Genomic DNA, 16,443 nt, shown 5'->3' on the forward strand with positions numbered 1-16,443 from the left:
AAGTGAAACAAGAAAGAATCCCTACCATGCACCAGCACTGCAGAAGAATAATCAGACAGGGCTGGCCACTTGCTGACTTGTCTGGGGCTCCCTCCTTCACCTACAGGTCCCTGAGTCCTGTTGTTCCCAAATGGTGTGAGCAGCAAAGGTAATTGCTGGGTGCCTGTTTCATTTTGCTCCGTATTTGCAAATCAGCTAAATGTGAATTGAGCCTCATTCATGAAAGACAAGTGAATTACAATTGTGATTAACAGTAATAAATGCAGCTATTAGAATGTGGAATTTATTACCTTGTTTTTTTGGCAACTATCCCTTATTTTAAAACTGCATCTGTTGGCTTACTTCCTTTAATCTTGTATGAGAAAGTGAAAAAGAAGTATTCCTCTCCGAGAAAGAAAGCAGTATAGGATATACTTTGAAAAGTCACAGTTTCATATGCTAGTAATATTGAAGATGAACTTAATGGCTAAATTAAAAACAACCTAGATGTCATGTTCAGAGAGAAGCAGCAACATAATAAAAGGGCCAACTGCCCTCAGTAGAACAGGGAAAAGAAAATAACTAATAACATGAACGTCTGTAAGAGTTTTTAGTGCAACATAAACTTATATGTTATTAATGGTTAATATGAAGGTGCCATCTGGACAGTTGGATTATGTAGATTCTGGCACTAGAGGTGTCATTCATCATGGAAAGCATGAGAAAACCAGACAGTTTGAAAAATGTTTCAAACAAAGTTTGACTGGATATCTTTTGAATCTATTAATGTATGGATGAGCAATAATCTGAGCAAAAACCTGTAGAAAGCCAGGACCTAAGTCAAAAAAGGCTACCTCTTATCTCTGCAGATTTTGGAACAGGGTTTAAAATACATCAGTAATATAGATCTGTATAAATGTAACAACAAAAAAAGAGGTGAAATGCTCCTTACGAGATCTTTTCTCATGCATTCCAAAAAGGTATAAATTTCTTGATTCCTATTTTATACTTAAAGTCCTGAAGTCAAAGACAGTTTGTGAAAAAGAGAAAGCAAACACCTAAATTTTCAAGATAATTTAAAAAACAATTACTTCTCCTTACTTAGGTTTCAAAGCAGACCACAACAACAAATAAATGAAAAGCAGGAACTTTTTTCCCCAGGTATGTTTTTTACTGTACATTTTGTAGCAAAAAAAAAAAAGAAACGAAAGGAAAAAAAATATTCTGATCACAGGGATGTCATTATTTAAAACTCCAAGTAGGAAACATGACGAATACAAGATCAAGTACACAGCCATGTCACAATATATCTCTGAACCTTTAAAAAAAATATACATAAAGTTTTTTTCATGTGTTATTTTCTCTGTACCTTGCACCCTTTCTTCATATCTTTTACAAAATCGATGTAAATAATAGTAACAATGTGCAATTTCAGAATGGTTCCCGACAGCTGATCATTGAGAGCCAACGAATTAATAAACAAATGATAGGACAGTTGCAGTAGCCACCAGAATGCTGGAAATCACAGTAAAATTGTTAAGGACAATCAGTTCAGCTGGATTGGCCGTGCGTATTTCTACAGCCACAGCAACACTTACCAAAAACTAATCTGAGAATCAGTTTACAAGTCCTAAACAGCTCCTGTTATTAGTTAGCAAGTATCTTCCTGAGGATGAGACAGGGAAGCAGGAGTACACCAGGGACTGGGGAAGGGCTTTATGTAATGCAGGGGGCACATGGGAGACCCTCTGCTCTGAGATACCCAAATTGAACTCAGTTGCTGTGGCTAACTTGGAACATACCCAATCCCCTGAAATACACAAAAACTTAATTTTCTTGTGGCGCTACTTGGTACAGTCAAGCTGTGTCACGGTGATTGTACGGACAAGGAGCTTTTGTCACAATAGGGTCAGTGTTTTCTTTGGCAGTTAGAGTGGCAGTGTGACCTTCACTAGAAGCCACTAATATTCATAATGTAGAGCTACTTTTGTTTTCCCTTGCTTTATCCTTTAGTAGGAAATCTTGATAACTATTTTTCCCATCTTTGATAGCAACACCCTTACAGATACCAATAGCTGCTGCAATCTGCCTTGAGCATTGATAAACAGAGACTATGAAGATAGAAGGAAGAGGATGATTTCTTTTTTTATAATTTATTTGTCCCTAGATTTAATTTTTTCTAGGACAGAAAGGGTGGTATTGGGGGTGGATTATACAGTACGTCAGGAATTTGACCTTTGTACATACCTCCTTTTAATCTGGGGGATTTGATGAGACTAAAAACAAAACCAAAAAATGTATGGAAACATACTTTCTGTTGTGGGGAAAAAGCAACTCAAACCATAAAAATCAAAACAGAACAGAAGTAAATAAATCCCAACCAAAAGCCGACTCAACAACAAATATTGTTTGCCCAGATGTCACAGTTAACACCATGAGATTATGCTGAACAATTTGCTTTTATCTGTCCCTGTGGGTGCCATGCCTGCACTTTTGAGAAAATCATTTGCAATAACAACCAGATATATCCTAGCACCAGTCATATCCACAGAAGTGTATTTCTGTGTTTGAAAGAAAAGAAAGAGGTGCCCTTTAAAAAAAAATTAAAGAAAAAAGAAAAGAAACCCTGTAAAATTAAATTTCTCCTGTTAAACCCCTTTTCATCCTCCTTGTTTAATCTTGTGTGATGGTTCACCAACAGTCTAAGTAACTTTTGGAAAGTAATGCTAAATACAACTAGCAAATTCCTTGAAACATTCACACATGGTTTAGTTGGGCCCAGACAGGAATGGTGCCATACGTGCCTATTCACATTTCATGACCTTCTTGCTCTTTTAGTATCCCTGTTACTTACTTGCTTGTCTATCTTTTTGGCCAGTACAATTGAAAACATTTCCTCCACTCTCTTTCCAATTGCATGGCCCTGAAGCAAACCATGCTTTATAACCTATGAAGGGAGAAGAGGAGGGGGGAGACACTGATATTTACACCGTGCTTTCCATTACCCACTCTGAGCTCCCGAAAGTCCCTTTTGCCCCTGTTAGGTCATTGTCATCATACTGCAAAAGCATGCCGTTGACTGAGAGGCTCCTCTTTGTCCAAATGTTTGTTATCTTTTTTGGGTAGGTGCAACACTGAGATGTAGCAAAGTCCCCCATGTCAAAAGAATGGCTACGTTTGGTTTTGCCCTCTAGAGGCAACATGAGGAAGCTGCGTAATTTTGACTCCGTCTGGCCCAGCAGTGGCTCTTTGTCCGAGTGGCGGGCCACCGTGGAAGTTCTGGAGTCTGTCATTTCCTCCTTTTTCTGACATTTCAGTTCCAGGGAGGCAAAAGCTCCCATTAGCCGGTCAATATTGTGTTTTGACCTGGAAGGAGGCCTCCATTTACTGGACAATGTGCCCTGTTCACTTTGGAGGCTATAGTTGTCACAGTCACGACTATTTGCAGAGCTGGAGGAAGAGGAGATGCTACTCCGTGCAGACTGACAGTTAAACTCCATAAGTTCATTCCTCACCACCACTTTGGGATTGACTTGGGGCAGGACTCCATTCTGAACTGGTTGTGCTCCATTTGTCTGTGAGTAGACATTGCTGACATTAGACATCTTCCCTTGAGAATTGTTGCAGACCTTATAGCGGACCATGAGTATTACAATGAACACCAACAGAGTTGCCACAATGATGCCTCCAATGATCAGAATCATGGTCCCACCCAGGAACTGACTGTGCATTGACTGGCACTGAGGGTAGTCTTCTTTGGTGAAGAATTGGGCGCATCCCACTATATTGGTGGCAGTAAGGGTCGTGGCTGTGTCATCCCACATTGCCAGGACACAGAGGTCATAGCCTGTTCCGGAAACAAGGTTGGTTACAACAAAGGCCTTGTTTGTAGCTGGTATCATCCTTAAAAAAAAAAGAAAGAAAAAAGAATTGGTTACTCTTGACACAAAGGTGAAAGAGAGAACAGATATAAGAACGATGTTGTGTTTACTGTTCTGGGTACTGGCAAAGAGAAGTCGGAGCCATAAAATTCAAACCAGCGTTCAAGCTTCCCAGCTCCTGTGGGTTCAACATCCCAGCATTCAGTAACACGCAAGTTTTGAGGGCCAGCTCTCAAATGTGCAATAAAGGGAGTAAGAAAAATCAGACCAAACTAGTCTGTTTTGTTTTTTTTCTCTCTCCTCACTTGCATCTGTCCTTTTCTGAAATATATTCAAAACCGAAGAGATAACTCAGAATAAAAATATGTGCTTACAAAGAGCAGTTCTTTCTGAGTGTGCAAAATGACCCTTGTATTTGCTGAGTTTCAACCTGGCAGTTGTCGCATTGCTTCACGGGTGCCTGAACATTTACTGTCTAACATCAGCGGGTTACTTACCTTGTGAAGACATTTAGTTTTCTCATTGACTGAGAAGGCAAGGCAGGCAACCACTTCTCTCTCTTTCTCCACTCTCCCACCTACTTTCTCGATCCTCCTACTCCCCACTGTGGAAAATATCTCCTAAAAATGCAGCTATCATCATCTTTGCCAGAAATTTCTCCCAGCAACCACCTTCCCCTCTGTGAGTGAAAAAGAAATACTGGCATTGGCAATATGGGCTGTGGAAGTGTGAGGAGAGGCAGGAAGAGACAGAGATGGAAAGAAGAAGGTTTCTTTAAAATAAAGAATTCTATTCAAGTAGGAATCCATTTCCAAAAACCAAATAGCTAGGCCTGCTTCCAAAAACCAAATAGCTAGGTCTAAGCTGTGCTTCAAGTTGGGACATTTATGGACATTATTCTTTGTTGCCACAAAACTTAAGCAGTCATTTGAACTCATGCAGTATTAGAGCATCACTAGCATTCAAAATTAGCAGATGGGAATGAATATGGTTTACCTCCACTTCAAACTGATGAAAATTGCAGCACATTAGTGGAACACAGTGGAGAATCCAAGATTTGGTGCCTGGTGGTTAGCCAAGAATAAAACCAAAGAGATACCCCATGCATGTTTCTCATTACTGTTACATTACATTACAGGCTTGGGTGAGAGAAAAAAGCTGAAATTAAAAACAGCCCATTATGACATAGATCTGCAGGTCTTTTGCACCGGCAACAAGGGAGTCCTACAGGCACTTACAACACACAGTGAGCTGATGTGACTGTATTTGGGATGGTAAGGCCCACGCAGAGGAACAAGGCATATTCCTTGTCGGAGTGCCAGGCTTCCTTAGTCTCAAATCATCACCACAGCTAGCACAAACTGCAGCTCTGCAGAGGACCTTCTGTACAGTGGGAGGGAACAGATCTGCACTGAGAAGCAGCAACGTCAAGGCACTGCAAAGATGAGCCTCTGATCATCTTTGCATTTATGCATTCACGCCACTTACACAACCCTTCAGTCTGGCCACAAGCGAGGATGTGGCTGCTTTTTAAAAAACACACACACACAAAAAAAACTGTAAGGAAGAGAAATATTTGTGAGAGACACTTGAGAAATAATGCTGAGAAACATCATCTGGCAGGTTTACTCAATGTTGTATTTTGAGATTCTAGACACATTTATCACCCTAATGGAGCTGTTTGACACAGATATGAGTTATTCAGAATGAGTCCAGAGGTCATAAAGCAGCCCTCATGAAAAACTCCAGATACTGCTGCTAAAATGGTTTCCAAAAGCTGAAATATGTGATCTCAAGTTATTTCTAATTGTTCTTTCCTCCCTGTGGCTCTGTGAACAAAACACCACTGCCCACAGCAGACTGTACTCTGTTGAATTGTTCAAGGAGTTGCATGTGCACACACCAAGGATGATATATGGAATAACAGAATACTATTGTTCTTCAAACATCTGATTTTAAACTCTTGAACAGTTTCAGTAATTGCTTCCTATGTCCTTCTGTAGTGCTATACTCCATTTTTCACTATCAATCTCAGCTACGTGCTTAAAAAAATCTGCAGTGTGTTAAGTCGTTCAGAAATTATTTCATTGCGAAATCTCATTACAAACAAGTAGCACTGTTAGCAGAAAGAGTAGTCAGCCCTATAAACTTGGTCTTGGACTTGGGTCATAACTCTTGGAAAAAGAGAACTATAACACTATCTGTTAGAGTGGTTCCTTTTGCTTTGCAATGATTAAATGTGGAGAGACGAGAGACCATTCTCTCCAAGCAAACAGCAAACAACTGAGTTTATATACTATCTAACTTTGCACATGTACGATCATCTTTGCATTTATGCATTCACATCCCTTACTCAACCCTTCGGTCTGGCCACAGGTGAGTATGTATTTCTCCTGTTTAAAAACCAAACATACAAAAATAGAAATACAGTCTTTCAACCTCACCCACTAATGCCCGATTCATATAGAGTGAACACTGATAGCCTAAATCATTTACAACTTGCTTTTTTTCAAACACAACTACACACCAGCTTCCAAGGAAATGTAACTGCCTGAAATATTTCAAGGACTGGCAGGTAGTGATAGTGGCAAAAAATGTAAAGCCAATCCATTTTTAAATGTACAGCAGTGAGGCCATAACTAGTTCTAAAGCTTGGCTAGGTTAACTGTGTTGAAACTTCTATAAAAGTTTGTCTTAGCCTTTAAAAGAAACTGAGTCATTTCTAAATTCAATCAATGCTGGCAGCTACAGCTGTGGTAATATTTGGACTAATAATAGCTTTATAAAAATCACAGTTGCAATCTCAATTAAAGAAAAAGCAATCAACTCTCCATATACATTCAAAATGAAGAATTTTGGATGTTTCCGTAAGCAAATTTTAAATGTTCTTGTAAAATATTTAAGTTAATGTAACTGTTAAAGAACAGCTGAACATAGGAATAAGCAACAATTTCAAGAGTACTAGGAGTGAAGTAATTACTTTTAGACTTAGTTTTCTATCTTACAGAGAAGACAATCTTGTTTTCATGAACTTGCCAAATTTTAAGACTATTTTGGCATTCCTCTGTGCTTTCATCTACCCTCCTCAAACATACTGCCAGTGAGCTGTGATGGATGACATCTCTTAACATTCCCCACACCTAAAATCAATGCAGACTCTTTTTCGTTCTGGGATATTGATGACTCTTTCTTTGTCCCCAACACAGGTATTTGCAAGGTACCACTTCAATCTTTGCTTTGTAGCCTAGCAGGGTGTGTCTCTTCATGGCTGTTTAGTACATGTAGTGCCATTAATCATGCACCACCCTACCCTGCCACTGGGACTCAGTAGCTAGGAGCTGCCATAAAACTAAAAGGGGCCATTAAAACTGGATCTAGGCAGAGATCTTGCAGGGCTTTGTTCAGTCCAGATAAACACTGAAAGCTGTTTTCAGATAGCAAGGATGTGGTTCATGGGAGACCAAAAAGAGCTTTTGAAAGTTGTTAGCTTTAGGAACTCTGAAGATTCTGATGTTCACAGATAGTAAACATACTTAAATTAGCTGCAGTATCTTGAAGCAACAAGCCTGATACTGTCCACTTGCTCTTCAGGGCAGTGTGATCTTGCCTAGATGCTTCTTATCACAAAAGAGGAATAGAGATCTAAATCTGGTACTAGACTTTCTTTAGGGAAAAAAAACCAAAACAAACAGTTGACTAACTGCAAGAGAAGATCAACTAGCAAAAGACTTGCATATAGGTTATGAAAGGTTTTAATGCATACAGTTTAAGGAATCTGGGGGCTGGGAAAACAAACAAATACAGAAATATGTCAACAGTGAAAACGTAAATGCAAAATTGGAAAATCTTATGGAAATATCACTGTCCAGACACATAAGACACAGTAATTTCTGTCTTTCTCCTCTGATTTATTCTCCTTGGAGTAGGAGGAGCAGGTAAATCTCCACACTGGTGCCAGGATTTTTTAATCTGATTCTTAATCTAGTTCTTGAATCCTATCTGAAGGTCAAAATACCCCAAGGAAAAACTATTCATATAAGAACACAGTTCTGACCTCTCTCGAAAACCTTGCCTCTAAGGAATGAAATGAGCATAGAGATCTTACAACTGACCTTCTTAATTAACAAAAAGAGTTCTCTTCTCTCACCCTTTGGTACAATAGCATCACTTATTGGAAGAGAAGGAGACCTATGGCCAGGATGGGCATAGCATAACCATCTGAAATAGAACAGCAACAGACAGATGCTCCCAGGAGAGTGTGATGAAGAGCTATGAAGAAGAGCTATGAAGAGCTATGAAGTTGAGATGAAAGTTTGCAGGGCTTTTTCAAACAATACATTCTGTTCAATCCATGAAGATTTATGTCTCATTTTGTGAAAGTGCCCAAATGAGACCCTTTTAAAAAAAGGGAAAGATAGTGCTAGAATTCTTCTTTGAAATCAACCTTATTTTGTACCACCATCACCACTAAAACATCCTTGTTATGTCCTTGTGGACACAACATACAGAAATCAAGCAATTTTCTAATTATTCACTTCAGTGTGTGGTGATATTAAGAAAATTAGAAAATAAATTACCTAGAAATACAGGGGGAAAAGGTTTGCTGCAGACTTCACTCATAATCCCAGATGCAAGTGAGCACTGAAGCTTGCAGCGAGTGAACTGTGCTGAGAATTTAAGATAACTGAGTTTTATTCTTTATTTTATCAGTTACACTGATATCAGGCTCCACTTTATCAGTAACTCTCAGTTCCTGAGAATTCATTTTGCTGTACTGTAAGTCTCCTCATTTATAAAATAGGGATAATGCCAGCAATCTCCTTTCAAAAGAGGCCTGTAGTGTATTGAAGGAAATTAGTAGATATGGCGATTGCACTGTAATATACAAACGAGTTCTTTTCTTCTGTGTAGCGTGGGGGTTTAGCAGCAGTGAACTGTTGGTTAATACTGTGGTTATGCAAAACTGAAAAATTAGACAAAATCCAGATTAGGCTAATTGGCTAGGCAATTCTGTACCTTTTCTCCATCAAAAGAGGGATGTGATACCATCCACTTGAGGCCTGAAACTGCTTTAATCACAGAACTTGCAGGGACCTGTCAACACAATTCCTTTGGGAAAACACTTGCAACTTCCAAGACTCAGTTGTATACTGACCTGCTAGATTTTTATTTTTTTCTTTGTATTATCCAGGGCTGTATACTACATATGCACAAATTTTTTTATATTATATGGGTCTATATACTACTTGTATACAATTTTGCCTTTTGAAATGAATTCTAGGTGTTCAAAATGGAGTCATGCTAATTTATTAAATACTGTATCTGAGGGGAAAAAAGAAGTAAAAAAGCTTAATTCTTTAAGTGTGAATTTTCTAGCCGCTCAACTCAAACTCTTCCTATAAGATTCTGTGACTACATGCCATGTCCCATGACAGAGACCTCCCAGGGAATGGTCCATTCTCTGCTGATAAATTCCCTTTTTTTACAGAGTGATTTTAGAAAGCTGTATATCAAAGCTGCATATAGTGGTTGGAATGTTAACACCTGAATCATGGTAGAAAAAGTATGCAAGAAAATGTACTAAGACAGCAGTATAGATGATGAGGTTCTGAGGCTGGGCCCTCATTAATTTACCAGTTCAGCTATAGACTATACACTAATTATAAAGCAACTGGTAAACAGTAGTGCTAAGCATTGTCAGTATGCAATATAGTTTGTAAGGAGGAGGGAGAAAGGAAGGGGGAAAAGGGTGCCAGGGTGAAATAGTGTTCTATAAAATCATATTCCACTTAGTTAGCACACTAATTTTCCTGTGTAGCAATGCCGTGATGTTAAATATCTGCCTCACACTCCTAGATTTCTTCTTACACAAAGTTGAATTCACTCAGTGCCAAAGTATTGCCTAGATTACTCTCAGAGCTAGAAATTGATCCACAAAAGTGAAACACTGAAATCTGAACCATTTTCTTTTTTTTTTTTTCTGAGAAAATCTCATGCTGAAAATGATTTTTTTACTTCATCAGTAATTTTTTTCCCATTATAAAATATTTGGGTTTTTTTCCTTCATTCCAGTTTCACAGATATTTCTGAAAAAAACCCAAACAAATAATTATTCCAGCTAATGTTCCATTAAACTGTTGTAGAAGGGTCTGATAGAGTCCTACATTTCAGGTAGAGTGCCCATCTTCAATCTCAGTTAAAGTAGGATGGTAGAGAAAGGGGAAAGGGAAAGTATCAGTGGGGACATACTGGAGAAAGTTGGACTAAAAAGCACGTAAAAAAGAGTGAAGATCTTTCAGCAAAACTGAGCCAATTGTAAAGGTAGTGAAGCGAATCAAGGCAGTGGAAAGAGCCCAGATGGTGGACAGATATTCAGAAGGCTGGAGAAAAGGGCAAAAAAAGATCAGAGGAAAATTAGGAGGTTCTAAATTGAAATGAAAATGCCACACATGATGTATTGCCTGGGAGCAAGAACAAGTAATTGACAAATTTGGACTGCACACTTAGCATTCTTCTTGGCTACCAACTGTGATTTCCTTGAAAGTTTTATGGTATATATTGGTGTAATTTTTTTCTGTATTTTTATCCTGGAAAGACCCAGTTTCTGCAGTCATGGAGTGAGAGTACAATCTAAAATGTTATTAAAAATTAAGTTGGCAATAGAGATTAATTTCTGACCCTTCAAATTTCAAAAGAAGTCCTTGAACATGTATCTTCAGGTTGCCTTAAAGCCCAAAGAATTAAAAAAATTAATACAAAGTACCAAGTATACTGCTGTGTGAGATCTCACATTCTTTTGGCATATGCTTCAAGATTTTTTAATCTAAGAATCTGAGAAAGACAGAGATCTATTGTGACCTGCATTTTAAAAAAATGACAGTTGTATTTCTGGTGTCCTGGGAAAAGAGATATTTGTTAATATTAGCAACAGGACATAATTCCTCTGTCAGTGATGTCAACATAAGAAAATGTGAGATAATACCAGGAGGTAGCCAGACTTGTTCATTAAAAACTAAACCAATCCAGCATGAATAATTTCCTGCATTTTTTATTTTATTAGTTTTGAGGGGTTTTACAACATACAATCATAACTTTGCCTTCAGACGAAACATTTATTATTAAACACAAATCCCTTCCTGCTTTTCTGAAACCTGTCTCCTCATCACTCATGCATCCGACTGCCCTTCAGAGAATCTGTCTTGTCAAATAAAACACATAGTACATATAATTTCATTATTATTTCCTAATTTGCTTATACATTTTTCTGTTCATTTTGGAAAAGTGGGGTAGGAGGTGGGAAAGAGAAGATAGAGACAAAAGCAATTGATATGTCTGTCACAAGATGGTGAGCCAGGGAGATACCGATAATGAATATATTCTCTGTGCGACAGGGGCAAGTAAAAAAGAAACCAACCCCAAACATTAAACTACTAGCTCAGAGAATATAAATTTATGTTGATATCTGATGGGCTGCTGAATAATGTCCCCTAGGGATGCACTGAAGTCAGTCATCCGGTGACAGAGCAAAGCGTAGGCTTCTAGGGCACATCACTTCACAAGGCTGAGAAAAGGGAACCACAGTACAAGGCATTCTGCTCCCCTCCATTAGCCATTGCTCTAAGAGGAAACTCTCCTCTCAATAATTCTGTCAGATTCTTGTAAACAATAAGGAGCTGCAGGCAGGCACAATGGATGAGGCACTTCTGGATGAATGAACATCACCAGAACCATCTTCTAATGCTTTGAATCAATGAAGGTGCTCAGGTCAGCTGTCCAGGTCCAAGCTACTGCACTGGGACAACCTTATTTTGGTTCATGTTGGTATGAGAGCACAAAATTAGACTTTCAAGCTCTCTGATGTATACTGTGATTTCTTTCATGTGGACATGACAGCAGCAGACATTTAGTGCCCTAAACATTAAATTTTATGTTTAAAGGGAAAACAGACACACTCTAGGAAGGTTTGACAGCACAGAAGATTAATCCAGTCACACCCAAGCTATTCAACAACACACAGAACACCTTTCACCTCATTATACTAATTGCCTGAGAAAAAAAATTCCTCACACTAATTCAAATCCAACTAAAACATATTTAAGCTCATTAGCAGAGTAATTGAAAGCCCACACAATATTTCTCTTAGTAAATGTGAAGCTGAAGTATTTATGGAAACAATGCATAGCCACACTAATAAATTCACTCTGTATCATGTAAATGCAGGGTTAGAAAGCTATCATAATTCACAGTAATGTTGCAAAGAGCCAGTCAGTAAATTTGAAATTACTCAACAGCATGTAAAATCAGTAACTGATAGTGGTGAACCCCCTTTACAAATAACCCATTTCTAAAGGTGAGAGGAGGTAAAAGTTATCTGTGAAATGTGTGTTCAAGTCATTAAGCAGAGTTTGGACTTGGGACACACTTTTCCCAGGTTTTTATAGACTGATGGCTCATACACTTGGCTGAAGAGCGTTATTCGCTCTGACTCAAGTAATTCTTAATTCTTTTCTGCAGTGTTGGACAGTTACATCAGAAAAGGTCATCTTACCATACCAGCAGAGGTTCCCAGAAGGGAAGGAACATTAAAAGTAATGAGCACATTTAGGAACTTGGATAAAATTAATTTGGAAGAGGGAGTCTGCTATTTTCCTGGCAGAACACAGCTGTGAGATTCAGCTATATGCTGTCTTTTCATGAGAGTTACAAGTGGGGCTTTCCACTTATTTCCAGGTAGAAAAATTTGTACTAATTATAGTGATGGGATCCTATAATGGTTAACAGACATCCATCCCCTTTTTCTATATGAGCTCATGTGAGCTGAGATGAAGCGGAGGATTCTTAGTGACTCACTAGCAATTACTTACAACTCAGAGCACTTATGTTACGCTGCAACTCACATGTCCTGCAGAAACTCAGTGTCCTACCACACAGGATAATTTTATGTCCGGAAGGTTGTGCTGGAATGACAAAAACTCCAGGCACTGCTTGAAGTTATGTTGGCCGGATTTTGTAATTGTCTGGTCAAAGCAAACTCTAACATGCTGTTTCAAGTTCTTCTGTCAAAAAAATCTTTGTGTGCTGGTAAGAGAAGTGTGGTGCTAGCTAACAGCTGACAAGACTATTCTAACTATTCCAACCAAAAGAAAGAATCTTATTAAATGAAATAGGCATCACTACCCACAGAAACCATGTATACACTGATATATCGGTCTGTATAGAAAAGTATCTCAGCATCAGTTTGACACAATTTATGCATTATTAAAAAGTTTAAGTACATATCATGCTATTGTTCCCCCACCTCAGTGATTGAACTCGTTGTGGATAGTCTCAAGAGATAGGGAATTGTTATGTACCAGAATCTTGAGCGTCTCTCTCATCATGAAGTTGAAAAAATTTAATTTCATTCGCAGTAGAAAGGGAGAACTCCATTCACCAATTCTCCAAAAATGAACTAAAGGAATATCAACTCACCAAAGATACAGCCATAATTTACCTATGTTCAGAGAACCTCTCTGGCAAACTGTCTAGCCTCATAGCAAACATTGGAAATACCTTTTACTATATAAAATGGATACAGAAGAATTGCTTGCTTCTTGTAAAGTAAGGAAACTTATAGAAAAACAATAAGGAAAAGTTTGAGTTAATAATCATCATCAAGCTTCTAAATTCTGAGTTAGAAGAGGGAGAAAATCTTTTAGAAGAAAAGTATCCATGAAATGCACAACCACGTACAAGGTAAAGAGAACCAGAATGATTCAGAGTGACTTTTGATATAACATTGGGGTAAAAATGTTTTTTTCAATTGCAGAATGAGAACAAGGGGTGAAAAAATCACTAATAGTCAAAAGCATTGTCTCCTAAGGGGAGAAAAAAGCAGAAAACAAAAAGGAAAAAAGGTAACATAGATATATAATGAAGGCATTTCCTAAAGCAGAGGTTTGACATTTTGCCTCTTTCTGGGTATTGCACATAAAGCAAAGGAAAAGGAAGGCTAGAAGGACTAGATAGAACAGAAAGAGTTGGAGATGTTGAAATTTTGGAGTGTTCTATAAAAGACCAGAACACAGTTACATCCTTTAAGTTTGTGATACCAAAATTAGATAAAAGCATTTCTCAGCAACCAGAGACACTGGTTCTTTCAAAGCTGAGCCTGGGCTGAAACCGTAATGTGTGAAGAGTGACAAATCCATTACTGAAAAGGAAAGTAAAATCCATCCAGCAAAAAAACCCAAGTTTTAATTTATAATTACTCCAGGAGAAAGAAAATGAGAAGTCAGTTATAGCTTCCAACAGCAGCATGATTTTATCATCTAGAAATATGTTTCTCATCTAAAGGATCTTAGACAAGTGCCAGAGATTTCTGGTACATGAGCAAACTTTACTAAAAAGTAGTCTACTACTTCCCTACATGTTACAAATGAGACAGAGAAAATTGATGGAAGCTAACATGAGTCACCTGATAGGTTAATGACATGACTCAAAACCTGTCCACAATTAAGAGCCAAGAAACAGATGACTAGCAGCCTAGTAAATCTCAGCAGTCCAGAATCCTAGGCTATGCATCTCAATAGTGAACTCATTGCAAAGAGGAAAGCATGAGCAATATTTATTGGATCTAGCTTTTCTTCAAGGTGCTGGCTACATACCTTGTAAATATGTATTTAGCCACTCAAATTAGTTCTCACTCACAGAAAGTACACATAAGGTTTGTAAATACCAGAAAAGGATTGAAATCCTAATTTTTAGTGAGGTTACTTATTAAATGAGTTAGCAAATATAAGAGTGCTCAAATTTGGTATCTGCCTTTTATTTCAGAGAACCACAACTGTTGAGGGATTGAAAATTATAAATTCTGTATTTGGTTTATTGTCATTGTATGATTTTGTATATGTTATACCTTTTCATGTGATTCTTGTGTTCTGATTGGTTGAATTTTGCTGCAGTATTATGCATATTTATATTTTTTCCTCATATGGTCATAATTTGCATGCTCTGCCTGAACCCCACCTTCTGTTCCAGTGCCTTCCCTACCCATGTTATTTAAGGCTGGAGCCATTTTGTGCAGTGCTCTTTTTGTTCCTCCCTTTAAGCCATTCAGTTGTACCCCGCTTTTATAATAGTCACCTTACCAGTTGCACCCCAAAAAGTTGTGGACGTGTTTATTCAAGCGTCGACCTCCACACACAACTGCTCTTGTTTAGGTCAGATGGTGTAACATTAAGAAGAGAACAGAATTTCTTCTCATGTTTCAACTTTGCCAGTTGGGTAGTTTTATCTGGCTCCTGAAGTTTTCTCACTTATGGCTTAAATTACACAGCCTTGCTGAATATGGTTTCAAGACCAAATAGACTCAGACAATGGGCAGGTGATCAACAAGTTAATTAGTTTTCACAACAATTAGTTTCACCCAACTACAAGGAACAGTAGGTATGCCATCAGTCTGTTGACATAGCTACATCCAAATCTGCTAGGTTTATTATTTCTTTATCATGATTAATTACTACTCATCATACCTGGAGGTTTTTGCAGTCATGGATACTTCATTGTCCACCAGGAGAATGAAAGCTTTTACATGTAATAGGCATCAACATGAGGTCATTACAGACGATGGAAAACAGCTTGTGAATAATTTCTTTGAAAAACTCTATAAATTCTGTGGAATCACACATGTAAGAGCACTCTGTACTCTTGAAAGGAAAATGAAAGATTGGGTTTTTCTTTATCTTTGCTTGAAAAACTTTCAAAGTAATGAAGGAAGAGGCTGACAGATCGCTCTGCTCTGGAGAGCTTCAAGTGTAAAGCCTGAAAAACTTTGACTTCTTCACTCTATAAAATCATCTCTGAGCTTTCCTACTGTAACTACAGATAGCATAAATAAGTACAACCTGCAAAAATGACACCAAAAGCAACAAAAGGAGAGCATGGAATAAAATGTAAATGCAACGCACAATGATACTAAATGTACAACCTTTGCCTGCTTGAAAAATACAGAATCATTTGTCACCTGTGCTATCAGATAAGGGAATGCTGTCCTCGTCCTGTCAAAATGAGTAGTAGCAGAAATTTGCCAAATATTCATTGACATTTAGGAACAAAAATGTTGAGCTGAACATTTATTCATATCAAGAAGCAACAAAACCTCAGTGTGACCCCTCCAAAAACACTCCTAGAAAGGAGGATAAAATAAATACTCTAAAAAATCATTACATAGAAATGATTTCAGGCTTCTTTGGAGAGCACAGCCAGCACTGCATTCTAGGGTATATTAGTTATATGACTCTGTTTTTCCATATATATATTTGTAATTATATTATCAGTATAATAATTAGCATTTGACTCAACATTTCTAAGACTCAATGTAAACCTTAAGAGGAAACTTAAGCATGACCCTCCTTAACCACTATATGGGCTGGGAGATTTCTTAGATCTGCAGTCAAGAAAGAACAAAATATGATGCACTCAGTAAAGCATCTTCCCTTCTTTTCTCAATAAATGGTCTCAAAAGTACTGAAGTGCAGCTCAGAGCATACGAGCATGGGAATGAAGCAAATTTATGAAGTCCTGCAAAGTTGTGCTTCACTAG

At 38.0% G+C, this 16,443-nt stretch overlaps 1 protein-coding gene across 5 annotated transcripts in view; it reads right to left on the reverse strand.

Moving 5' to 3' along the window:
• Nucleotides 1–1,141: 1,141 nt before the first annotated feature.
• The window catches only part of LRFN2 (leucine rich repeat and fibronectin type III domain containing 2), a 158,090-nt gene continuing 142,788 nt past the window's right edge, over nucleotides 1,142–16,443 (reverse strand). For all 5 annotated transcript variants that reach the window (XM_051782883.1, XM_051782882.1, XM_051782881.1 and 2 more), the window contains one exon: nucleotides 1,142–3,882. In XM_051782883.1, coding sequence (XP_051638843.1) covers nucleotides 2,964–3,882 — 919 coding nt within the window. In that variant the 3' untranslated portion in view covers nucleotides 1,142–2,963. The remainder of the gene's footprint in view (nucleotides 3,883–16,443) is intronic.

This window comes from Manacus candei, unplaced genomic scaffold, assembly GCF_025592945.1.
Source record: "Manacus candei isolate 608988 ecotype Guabito, Panama unplaced genomic scaffold, ASM2559294v1 h1tg000017l, whole genome shotgun sequence".
NCBI lineage: Eukaryota > Metazoa > Chordata > Aves > Passeriformes > Pipridae > Manacus > Manacus candei.